The 12,442-nt window shown below is 52.9% G+C and overlaps 1 protein-coding gene across 3 annotated transcripts in view; it reads left to right on the top strand.

The window, feature by feature from the left end:
- LIMK1 (LIM domain kinase 1) overlaps positions 1 to 12,442 on the top strand; it is a 28,055-nt gene that overhangs the window by 13,400 nt on the left and 2,213 nt on the right. For all 3 annotated transcript variants that reach the window (XM_037054746.1, XM_037054748.1, XM_037054747.1), the window contains 8 exons: positions 3,438 to 3,543; positions 3,643 to 3,809; positions 4,848 to 5,031; positions 5,861 to 5,947; positions 6,280 to 6,411; positions 7,610 to 7,669; positions 7,935 to 8,000; positions 10,813 to 10,969. In XM_037054746.1, coding sequence (XP_036910641.1) covers positions 3,438 to 3,543; positions 3,643 to 3,809; positions 4,848 to 5,031; positions 5,861 to 5,947; positions 6,280 to 6,411; positions 7,610 to 7,669; positions 7,935 to 8,000; positions 10,813 to 10,969 — 959 coding nt within the window. The remainder of the gene's footprint in view (positions 1 to 3,437; positions 3,544 to 3,642; positions 3,810 to 4,847; positions 5,032 to 5,860; positions 5,948 to 6,279; positions 6,412 to 7,609; positions 7,670 to 7,934; positions 8,001 to 10,812; positions 10,970 to 12,442) is intronic.

Here is a 12,442-nt window from a genome sequence, read left to right as displayed (position 1 = left end):
GGTGGAAAATAGACGGGGAGGGCAAGAATACTATGGGAAATGTAGAAGCTAAAGAACTTGTGACACATGGACATGAACTAAAGGGGGGGAATGTGGGGGGAGGGGTGTGCAGGGTGGAGGGGAATGAAGTGGGGGGATGGGACAACTGTAATGGCATAATCAAAGTATATTTTAAAAATACATAAAGTAATTATGCTCGATATGTTTTCATGTAAAAGATACTTGAAAAATGAATAAAGAGCAATAAATTTGTAAAGGAACTAAATATAAACCCTAGAAATGAAGTATGTGATTACTAAAATGAAAACATTAATGTAAGCATTTAACAGTAGAGTAGGATTTAAAACAGAAGAGAGAAGCAGAGACACAAAAAGATGAAAACTGTGAGAGAGACATTAAGGCATGTGGAGGACAGTGAGGGGATCCAATCACCTATTTGGAATCCCAGGATCAGAGAGAACTAATGGGGGAGAGTCACTCTTTGGAGAGATAATGGCTGTGAACTTCCCAGAACTGATAAAAGACCAATCCACAGACTCAAGCCCAGTAAATCCCAAACAGCAAAATAAAAAGAAATCCACCCATGGATCACCTATCTAGTGAAACCAGCACTCCAAAGGCAAAAGAAAAGACCTTCAAAGGCCATAGAAAATAGACGAATTACCTTCAGAAAAGGACAATTGGACTGACAGCTGATTTCTCAACAGAAACCGTCTAAGCAAGAAATCAGTGAAGTGATGTATTTAATGCATTGAACAAAAAATAACCATCCACCTAGAATTCTATATTTGAAAATATCCTTCAAGAATGAGGGTCAAATAAACATGTTAAGGCATACAAAACAGAGAAAACCAAGATTTAGTACTCGCAGATCGTGCCCAAAGAAAATTGTGAAGGACGTAGAAAAGGTCTGAGACGCCAGAAGGAATGAAGATTAGGGAGCCAGCCCAGTGATGGCGAGCCGCTCCCTCGTCCACTCTGGGCTTTGGGGTCTTTGAACATGAGGAAGTTGGTCACTTTGGACCCTTCCAAGATCTGTCCAGGGCCTTTACTGACTCCTTGAAAAGTATTTTCAAATGTCTCCCATGTCTGGACATTTAAATGCCTGGACATGAGAACCAAGAGCTGGCTTCCATTGGATTCAGTGAACTTTCTCACATACCTGCTGGGTACCAGGCACCATGCCTTGGAGCTGATAAGAAGTGAAGATGGTACTGGGAAGGAGGATGCTGTCAGGCTTGACTCTTCATCCCCACCCCCATCTTGAGCATCAGCCAGGCCAGCAGCTGCCTCACATGCACAAGTAAGCAGACAGACTGGTGAGAGAGATGGGGAGACTCCCAGAGCAGCTGGTGCCTGACAACCAGGCAGCATTTTAGAAATGAAGAGCCAGTAGTGCTTCCCCCCCTCCTTTCTGCCTGAGCGTTCTTTCTAGCTAACATCTGCTTTCCAGTTTCTGCAAAGAGCCACCCCCTTCTCAGCAGCTCCCAGGTTGCCCGAAGGCTGCTGACCAGATTTACTTGTTTTAAGCCAGTCTTAGTTAACCACTTTTCATTTTGTTGGTAGTAGAATTTTAAGGAAAGTTTAATTTATCTGTGACCCGGCCCCCTGTGTTGTGCGGCCCTCTGTTGCCCTAACAGGAGACTGAGGGAGAAAAGATGGGGAGTCTAAGTAATATATATTTTTTAGGGAAAAAAAAGCAATGAAAGTGTGTTCATTGTTTTTTCAACTTTTTATAATGAAATTTACAAATTTACAGAAAACTTTCTAAAAATAATAAGTACATTGAATGCCTATAAACCCTTCCCCTAGGTTCACCGATTTTACTTTTTTGCCACATTTGGTGTATGTGTGTGTGTGTGTCTCCCTCTGCATTTATGTGTGTATGCACATGTACTGATTTATATTTGTATACACACATGTACATATTGTTATTACTTAATCATTTGGGAATAAGTTGCAGGCATCATTGACCCTTCCTCCCCATCCCACCCCCCAAAAAAAACTAAAAAAAATTTGACATTCTCCTAAAAACAAAGGCATTCTCTTACATAATTATCACTTGTATCTTACATGTGATGGTGACATTTAGGAAATTTAACATTGATACAGTACTTTTATGCAGCTCACAATCCATTCTCAGATGTTGCCAGTTTTTTCAGCACTGTTATTAGTTTCCTCGATCCAGGATCCAGTTCATGACCCTTCATTTCACTGGGTCCTCAAGTCCCTTTGGTCTCTTTTAATTTGTGACAGTTCCTCCGTTTTTCATGGTCCTTCATGACATTTACGAGGAGTGCAGGTCCGTTGTTAAGTGGAGCGGCCCTCCATCGGATGTTTCCTCTCTGTTAGATGTAGGTTATTGCATGTCTTGGCCTGTCACTGCTCACGCGATGCTGTGTCCACTTCTGTGCGTTGTGCACATGATGTCAGCAAAGCCCGCCCTTCCCTGGGGCTGTCGGCTTTCATTCCTTGACAAAGAGCGAATACTCCTCTCCGCTGTGAAGGACGTTTTTTCCCTTTGCAATGTAATCAACAAGTCATTTACTCGATTTGCCTTTGTAAATGTCCTGTTCCCCAAGGACCTGCCCCCAAATGGTGCTAGCACCCACAGATGATTCTTATCTGTATCAGGTATTACCACAACGGCTATAATATGGTGATTTCCTAACTCTGTGCTTCCTTCTGCATTTACTACCTGGCTGTCCGGTGTAGGGAAGAGCTCCCCCATGTGAGGATATACTCTGTATAATGACATTTTTTTATGAATCTGTTTTCCATAAAGTGGTCAGTCTCCCCTCTGCTGTCCCCAAGCCCTTCCCCATATCAGGGCAGAGACAAAGTGACCATTCTTTAAAAAGCTTTTATGAAGACAAAGGGAAACCAGATAATTAACACCAAAGATTTAAAAGAAGCAATTAAACTTGGCAAACTGGCCACTCCGTGAGTTAGCTTATGGCCCACTAATCCAGGGCGCCATCCTGTCACCGCTCTGCAACTGTGGCTCAGGGCAGGCTGCGAGCTTCTTCCTGCTGATTCTGGGGGAACGGGGGCCTTCGCCACACCTCTCAGGGCAAGTCTGGGAGTCAGGAAGGAATCAGTGGATCCGGACCCTTTCAGGACTCATGGCATCCATCTGCCCCGAGCATCCCCAGAAGTCCCTCCAGGACGGAGATGGCGTTCTTGGACGGGAGCCCCTGAGCATGCAGGGCAGCGCCACCTTTCCCCAGCGTCACAGGACAGACGTCAGTGATTGACTGCAGAATTCTTCCCACCAAACCAGAACTCCGCGTTCTAGACCATTGCCACCTACTGATCACACAGGACAGAATCATCTGCCCCCTCACTCCAACGTGATCCCTTTGCTTTGGTTTCCTCTCAGGGCTCTAGGGGGCAGACAGGGGGCCAAGGGTCTGACCACTGCTCTGTGCCCACAGAGTGGACCCCGGCTGCATGAGTCCAGATGTGAAGAATTCCATTCACGTTGGAGACCGGATCCTGGAAATCAATGGCACACCCATTCGGAACGTGCCCCTGGATGAGGTATGGGTCCTGAGTCTGGTAAGCAGGACGGGAGGTGGTACCTTCAATACTGCCCCCCACCACCTGGGGCTCACCTGTCCACACACCTGTTCTCCCCAGATTGATCTACTGATCCAGGAAACCAGCCGCCTTCTCCAGCTGACTCTTGAGCATGACCCCCACGACACGCTGGGCCATGTGGTGGGGCCCGAGCCCAGCCCCCTGGTCTCCCCAGCTCACACTCCCAGCGGAGAAGCAGGCAGCTCTGCCCGGCAGAAACCTGTCCTGTAAGTCCACCCTCACCTTGGTGTATCTAGGTACTTTCACTGACACTGGGCCTCAGGATGGGACCTGATCCCCACCCTTCAGGTGCTCAGTCCATGAGATAGCCCTGCAAAAAGGCAGACCAGCAGAAGGTGCTGGGGATGATGCAAGAGGAAGGAAGGGTGATGAGAAATGGGAAGACAGGTGTAAGCAACTCTTGGAGCTGGGGATTATTTACTCAGCATCCTGGGAGCCTTGGGTGTGTTTGGGATGAATGGCTTCCAGGTAGAAGCTAACTGCAGGGCTTGAGATGCGGCAGGGGTCTTTGATGCCGTCTGCCCTCAGGGTATCACAGCAAAGTGATGTTTTTCACAGAGACCATCTGGTCCCCTGTGTGGAAGGGCACCCAAGACCGGAGACAGCTAGAGGGCTGTCATGGTGGTCCAGGTGTGGGGGGTGCCCCACACCCTCTTGCAGGGGGTTGGGAGACATGAAAAAGAAACCTAGAAGCATTCTGGTCCTCAATCTACTCGCCATGGGCCTGCTCAGGACTTCTGGTAAAGACTTGGGGAGTGGGGAGAAGACAACAACTGTTTACTCTAAGAAACAGTGATGTTGAAGTTACGTATTTCTTCCTATCTGTGTTTATCTGGAGCTCCTGCCCCACCCTATAGGGCCACCTATATGGCAGGGCTTCCTAGGCAAGTCATCTGCTTCTGTACCCAGTACTCAAATGCTGGGAGACAGAAGTGTCAGACCCAGGGCCACCAAGCAGGGAAGCCCAAGGATAAACATTCCTACCAAGGGCACCTGAACAGTAGTGGGCCTCAAACAAAACGGCCAAGCAGGGAGGGCCATCAGGATGAGGTGAAAGCCTGTGACCGCCCCAGGAGAGAGCCGCCCTGTGCTACCCCCTTGGGCCAGGTGACTATGCATACACTGACATAGAGGGGAGCGTGACAGGCAAAAGGAAGGGTCAGGCTGAGGCCTGGCCACCCCCGGGGACTTAGCCAGGTGTCCATCTGCCCCCAGTGGCACTAGGCTTGTGTGTGTGCCCCCAGGAGGAGCTGCAGCATCGACAGGTCTCCAGGTGCCGGCTCACTGGGCTCCCCTGCCTCCCAGCGCAAGGATCTGGGGCGCTCTGAGTCCCTCCGCGTGGTCTGTCGGCCACACCGCATCTTCCGGCCATCGGACCTCATCCACGGGGAGGTGTTGGGCAAGGGCTGCTTCGGCCAGGCCATCAAGGTATAAGGCATGCCTTGTAGGGTTGGGCCAGGAGTGGGAACGGGGGTTTTGGTTCTGCCTCCTCCCACCACTGCGTCTAGGAATCCATATAGATGGGGCTCCAGACTTCCGGCCGGTACTCACCTCCACTGAGGCCTCCCTGAGCTAGTGACAGGGAGGGGTCCAACTCCAGATAGACCCAGAATCTCATATGGAAGAGGTCGTTGGAAGATGGGGGAGGGGGGGCAGCCCAGCCAGACGCTGAAGGCCTTGTACTGAGCTTGATGCCAACCCACTTGGGGCTTGAGGCTCAGGACTGCTTTCCCCTTCACACTCTCCCTACCTGAGACATGAGCCCTTCCCTGGTTCTCACCTCACCAGCTATGACGAGGCTAGAAGATCCAGGATTATACAAAAGACACTGGCAAGGCCACCCATGCACCCTTATTGAGATTGGCCCTGGCCCCCAGCCCTTGTCCCTGTCCTCTTGCCAGGGGAGGAGTCCCTCGTAGAGCCATGTTCTGCCTGCTGGAGACAGCCCAGCAGAGCAGAGGAGGGAGCTGGCCTCTGGTCGGGCAGTCCTGGGCCCAAGCTCCAGCCCCCGCCCCCCCCCCCCCTTACCCTGCCAGCTGGCTGACCTTGGGCCCTGCCAGAAACCTCAGCCTCAGTTTCCTCACCTGTAAAGGTATTAAGGCCTTCTGCCCTTGAGGTTCAGGAAATGTCTGTGAAGATCTGGAGGCCGACTGTTGATCTCCCTGGCAGTCCTCGGGTATGGACAGGGCCTCCAACAAGTCAGACTTAGAACAGAGCCTCTGTTTGTCTGTCTCCATACCTCGGTGTCCCCACACAGGTGACACACCGGGAGACAGGTGAGGTGATGGTGATGAAGGAGCTGATCCGGTTCGACGAGGAGACACAGAGGACATTTCTCAAGGAGGTCAGTGAATGGAACTGCCACCTCCTCTTCACCAGACTTCTGGAACGTGCTGTGGTCCCCACCCTCTCCCCCACTGAGAGGGGGTGGCAGAGGACGTGACACTCAATTTATGTATTGAAGAAGAGACAGTACCTGCCAGGAGGGTGAGAAGGACAGGGCCACCCCTGGGGGTCTGAGCAACTTGAATAAAGAGCACTATGGCCAGTGGGTGTGACGGGAGCCCCGGGGGGTGGGGAGGCCCCTCTGTCTGTGGCACTGTCTGTGGCCTCTGGGACAGTGGAGGAAGAAGATGTGGGCACAGCCCCGGGCACAGCCTGTTTGCTCTCCACCAGGTCAAGGTCATGCGATGCCTGGAGCATCCCAACGTGCTCAAGTTCATTGGGGTGCTCTACAAGGACAAGAGGCTTAACTTCATCACCGAGTACATCAAGGGGGGCACCCTCCGGGGCATCATCAAGAACATGGTGAGTGCTGAGTTGCCCCATGCCAGGCACCTCCCCTCTGGGCCCAGTCTCTCTTCAGTGGGGTCAGCCTCTGGTCTCAGAGACCCTCCAAAGCCTGATGCGGAGGAATCCAGTAGGGCCGCACTGGCTTCATCTGAAGCCAGGGAAAAGCTGGGGCCCAGAGAAGGGTGGTGGCTTTGCTGAGGAGACACAGAGGCTGTCATGAATTAGCCGTCCTTCAGGGTCACAGGCCTGACGCAGCCATACCTGCCACAGGTCAAACACCTGAGGAGAGGCCCCTCCCATTATCTCTACATAGTGGGCCTTTGTTTTGCTTCTGGTGAAACCAAACAATTGTACTGTTCACAATATTCCATAAAATTCAGAAATTCCTTTTAAAAAATGACAAAGCCATCTTTAGAAACAGGCTTGGAGGGGCATGTCTAGTACTCTTTTGCTGCAGGCAGAGACCCTGGAGCCCCGTACTAGGGTCCTCTCAGCGTCCCCCGACACCTCGAGATCCCATCCACCTCCCAAACCCGCCATGGGTTCCTCACCTCTCGTTAGAATTACCTAGCATTGCTGAAGTGTTGCTCCTGTGGGCTCCTAACATAGATGACTTCTCAGAGGGGACTCTGAGGCGGGTACTACTCAGAAACACTGGGCTCACCGGCTTCGGCTCCCTAACTGCACCCTGAGTCTTTAATTCGCCCTCGTGGCCTCTCCTCCTCCTGGAGGTCTCCTGGGGAACGTGGCAAGAGAGAGAGAGACAGACAGACAGAGAGACAGAGACGGTATTTCCCCACATGATTGGATCCAAACCCCTTCTCTCCTGAGCGGTGTGGCTGGCGTTCTACAGGTCACCCACCAGGCCCACCTGTCTCTGATGGTCCACAAAATTTTTCAGATTTCTTAAAAATTTGAAAGGATGGGATATTGTTTGTATAAGATAAAAAAGCGTTTTTTCTTAAAGGTGATGATCAGGAACTAGAGAGGAATATTCCCCACACCTCCCCTTTTACTGTTTGAAGTCAGTCTGTTAGAAAATCGTTTGGAATTATTTACCCACCCCCCTTAGAAGGAACAGGTGGGGGTGCAGAAGAGAGCAGGGTTTTCGGACCCTCTAGGTCACTCGCCCCCCCTGCCTCTCTCTCACCCGCTTGTCCTGCCACCGCCGCCCCATTGGCCCCTCCTGGCCGTCCTGTCCCCACCCACCCAGGAGAGCCAGTACCCGTGGAACCAGAGGGTGAGCTTTGCCAAGGACATCGCTTCTGGGATGGTGAGTAGGCTCTGGTTCTGACCTACGGAGTCTGGGCTGGGGGACCCAACCCCACTTACAAAAAACTTTCTCTCTGCTAGCCTAAAATTCCCCAGGGGTTTAGAGATAGAAACCACAAGGAAGCTCTGAGAATGGGCAGAGGGGCTTGAATGGAGAGTGGGAAGAGCACCCATAGCTGGCCTGAGTGGGGAGGGAGGTGGGAGGCTCTGGGGCAGGGCTGGGGTCCTTCAGCGCACTGCCTCCTGACCTCTGTGCCCCCCCCCAGGCCTACCTCCATTCCATGAACATCATCCACCGAGACCTCAACTCCCACAACTGCCTGGTCCGTGAGGTGAGCAGCCTGGGCCGGGGGAGGGGCAGCAGGAGCCCTGCATGCCACACTCCTAGCCTGGGGGCCTTCTCTGAACAGGGGTTTCTGGGTAGACGCCTCCACTCCAATTAAGCCCATGGGGAAGCAGCTCAAGGCCAGAAGGCAAACAGACCTCGCCTGCAGTGTGGCTGCAGCTCTCTGAGCCACTGACCTTGCAGGTTGTAGGAGACCAAGGAGAAATTGATGTATAAGGACCAGGAGTATGGCATTCACCGAGAACGGCTGTGGCAGAGTGGCTCAGCCTGCACTGGGCAGCACCCACAGCTGTGGGCCTGTAGTCGGGCCTGGGCGCGTGGGCTGGGGTGGTCAGGGCAGGCTTCCTGAAAGAGGCTTGGGGGAACGTACTTAAGCTGGGAAGGCAGTGGGGGCAGGGAGTGTGGAGTGAAACAACCACAGGCGGTTTCAGAAAGAAGAGGAGGGAGCCACTGACTGTGCCCAGCTGGAGAGGTTTCTGGGGCTGCCAGAACCCGGTACCACAGGCTGGGTGGTATAAGTGACAGAAATGTGTTTTCAGGGTTCAGGAAGCCAAACATCCAAAATCAAGGTGTTGGCAGGGCTGGTCCCCTAGGGGCTCTGAGGGAGAGTTTGGCCCCGGCCTCTCTCCTAGTGTCTGGCGGCTGCTGGCACTGCTTGGTGTCCCTTGGCTGTAGCTGCATCACTGCAGTCTACCCCCCTCTTCACCTGGCCTTCTTCCCTCCGCATGCCTGTGTGTCCTCCTTTCATAAGGACATTGGATATAGGGCCCACCCTGGTCCCGTGTCACCTCATCCTACCTACTTGTATCTGCAAAGACCCTATTTCCAAATAAGTTGACATTGAGGTTCTGGGAAGACGTGAATTTGCTGGGGGATGTGATCCACCTTACTCCGACCCAGCCCAGGAGGAGGAGTTTCTCCTGGAAGGTGTTTGCCCAGTGAATTCAGTGCGAGAAGAATGTTTATGGTGGTGGGAGTGCAACGTGCAAAGGCCCAGCGTTATAACAGTCAGGAAGCCTGGAGTTGCTCCCTGTCAAGTGGGGGCCTCAGCCCTCTGGGATCGGTGGGCTGTAGGAAGCAGTGGCCAGTGAGCACAGAGAGGTGCGTGAAGCTGGATCCTCTCCGTGGGCCTCCCAGGGAGCCTGCTTAGACTGCCCCTGCTAGCAGTGGGCATCACTGCAAGGCCCCACCAGTGCTCTGGGCAGGGCAAGGACAGGGAGACCTGTCACAGCCTCAGTCCCGCAGCACGGCCCATCCTTTAAGAATCTGATGAGAGCTGTGAGCCCTCCTGTCCCCAGAGTGCATCTGTGCGCAATTTCAAAACCCTGACCTCCAGTGTGGGGCCTCGGAGAATGCAGTGGTCATCCTGGCTGCTTTCCCTGGAGCTGCTTCCCACAGCAGAGTCTGCAGACCCTGCACCATTGCCCTGCCCAGAGCACTGGTGGGGGCCTCAGCCCTCTGGGATCGGTGGGCTGTAGGAAGCAGTGGCCAGTGAGCACAGAGAGGTGCGTGAAGCTGGATCCTCTCCGTGGGCCTCCCAGGGAGCCTGCTTAGACTGCCCCTGCTAGCAATGGGCATCACTGCAAGGCCCCACCAGTGCTCTGGGCAGGGCAAGGACAGGGAGACCTGTCACAGCCTCAGTCCCGCAGCACGGCCTATCCTTTAAGAATCTGATGAGAGCTGTGAGCCCTCCTGTCCCCAGAGTGCATCTGTGCGCAATTTCAAAACCCTGACCTCCAGTGTGGGGCCTCGGAGAATGCAGTGGTCATCCTGGCTGCTTTCCCTGGAGCTGCTTCCCACAGCAGAGTCTGCAGACCCTGCACCATTAAGTCCCGGGAGACTCATTGAAAGTACACAGTCTGGAGACTGCCCCCCTGCCCCCACGGTCAAGATCCCTCAGCTACCCCTCACCTGGTATTACCCCTGAGGAAGGAGATGAAGCCCTGAGAGGGACTGTTTCACCTGAGGCTTCTTCAAGGTGGGCAAGGGCTGCAAATGCCTCCCCTCAGCCACTTGCCATCCCTGTAGAGTCTTTTCTATGTGACTGTCCACATCTGTGTCATTCTCAAAGGCAGCACAGGGTTCCTCTGTAAGGTTCCTTCACAGTAAGCCTGGCCCTAGCTGCCACCTGCCTGAGGCCCTGCCACCTCAGCCTCTCTATGCCCATTCCTCAGTGTCACCCAGCAGCAGCCCACCCTGGAGCTGGCAAATGGGGTCCAGAATTCCAAGGCCCTGGGCACTAAGCGTGAGAGGCTGGGCTATTGGGCACTCAGAGGACCTCCCTAGCTCCCTGACTTGGCACTGTGTCCTGGGCCTCACTGCCTGCCCCTCATCTCTCAGAAGGCTCTGTCCCTGAATTTCCTGCCTTGTGGGGTAGACATAGCAGTTAGCACCCCAACTCTGCCAGGGTTCTGGCCCGGGCCCTGGGAGGGGCTCTGCCACACCTGAAGCAGCAGAGCCAGGGGCTCCAGAGTCACCTCACCTGTAAGACAGCATGTACCAGGTTGTTGGAGAATTAAGAGATAAATAATAAGTAGGGGAGTGGGGCCACACTGGTGTTTTCGGAAGGTTTGGACAACTCCATTGGCAAAGAGCAGAGGGGTTTGGGGAAGGAAGGGGGTCCTCATCCTGCACCTGAGCCCCTCTGAGTGGTGGGGTTGCCACCCCCTTGGCAAGCCCCCAGGTGCCAGAGGTGTGTTCTCTGGCTGGCTGTGGGTTGGGGTGGGTCCGGGCTAGGAGCACGTAGCTGGATGTGGCAGGAGCATGCTCAGTGTGCCCCTGCTTCCTCGTCACCCCAGAACAAAACTGTGGTGGTGGCTGACTTTGGGTTGGCACGGCTCATGGTGGATGAGAAGACTCAGCCCCAGGACCTGCGAAGCCTCAAGAAGCCAGACCGAAAAAAGCGTTACACTGTGGTAGGCAACCCATACTGGATGGCACCTGAGATGATCAACGGTGAGTGGGCGGCCCACCTGCCTTATGTCCCAGGGACCCAGGGGTCCCAGGCAGAGCTGCAGCCACCCAACCCCTGGCCTCCCCAGCCCCCCTCCACTTCTACTTTGAGTCCTATATGAGCCTCCTATTGCTGGTGTAACAAATTACCGTACACTTGACCTAAAAGAAAAAACCCCAATTGTGTGGTTCTGGAGGTCAGGAGTCCAACAGCAGTCTCACTGGGCTGAAGTTAGGTGTCGGCAAGGCTAGCTCCTTCGGAAGGCTCCGGGGGAGAACCTGTTTTCTTCTTCCAGCTTCTAGAGGCCGCCTCATTCCTTGTACGGTGGCTCTTTCTTCTGTCAAGGCTAGCCACCTGGCATCCTCTCTCTGACATCTGTGTCCAGTGTCACATCTCTCTCCTTGACTCTGACCCTCCTCCCTCTTTCATCAGGACCTTTGTGATTACACAGGGCTCACCCCGATAATCCAAGGTAACCTCTCCATCTCAAGATCCTTTACTTAGTCACACCTGCGAAGTCCCATATAAGGCAGCATATTCACAATCCCAGGGCTCAGGACATCATGGGGGGCCATTATTCATTTTCTCTTTCTCTCACCCCCACTCCAGTCCCTTTCTCTTTTTAATCAGTCCTGCCACACAGCGGTCCTATGTATACCTAGACCATGGGTTATAAAGCCCCTCCACGGGCAGGTGGCATGCCAACACAGGGTCATCTCAGTGCCAGCTTTGACCAGAGCTAACATAGCCCCCCAAATAACTTCATCTGTAAAATGAGGCTAACGGTCCTTATCTTTAAGGGGTGATATGAGGATTAAAGTTATAAGCTAGACAGCATTCAATAAACAACTGGCTCTATTGATTGTTTTTAACATGTGAATTAGATGGTATTCTTCCTATTTTACAGATGAGGAAACTGAGGCTTAAAGAGTCTGTATCAGTTCCTGAGAATGCTATAACAAATCACCACAAAGTGGGTAGCTTAAAACAAAAGAAATTTATTCTTTTATATGGGTTCTGGGAGACAGAAGCAGAGCTGTACCCACTGCAGACAGTAGGGGAGGGTGCGTTCCATGCTGCTTTCAGCCCCTGCTGGCTGTCTTGGCGCTCCCAGGCCACATCATACCAATCTCAGCTTCCATCTTCCCGTGGCCACTGGCTCCTCTGCTGCGCTTTCTCTTCTGTCTCTATCTCTCCCTCTTTTAAAAAAGATTTTATTTATTTATTCTTACAGAGAAGGGAAGGGAGGGAGAGAAACATTGATGTGAGAGAGAAATATCGATCGGCAGCCTCTCATACGTGCCCTGCCTGAAACCCAAGCGTGTGCCCTGACTGGGAATTGAACTGGCAAACTTTCACTTTGTGGGATGATGCCCAACCCACTGAGCCACACCAGTCAGGACTCTTCGGTCTCTCTTATAAGGACACTTGTGATGGCATTTAGGGCTTGCCTGGGTAACCCAGGATTATGTCAT

Source organism: Sturnira hondurensis, unplaced genomic scaffold, assembly GCF_014824575.4.
Source record: "Sturnira hondurensis isolate 20B ecotype Veracruz unplaced genomic scaffold, ASM1482457v3 Scaffold0008380, whole genome shotgun sequence".
In the NCBI taxonomy this organism is placed as follows: domain Eukaryota; kingdom Metazoa; phylum Chordata; class Mammalia; order Chiroptera; family Phyllostomidae; genus Sturnira; species Sturnira hondurensis.
The sequence above is the reverse complement of the archived record's forward strand: the minus strand, read 5'-3'. Positions and strand labels throughout refer to the sequence as shown.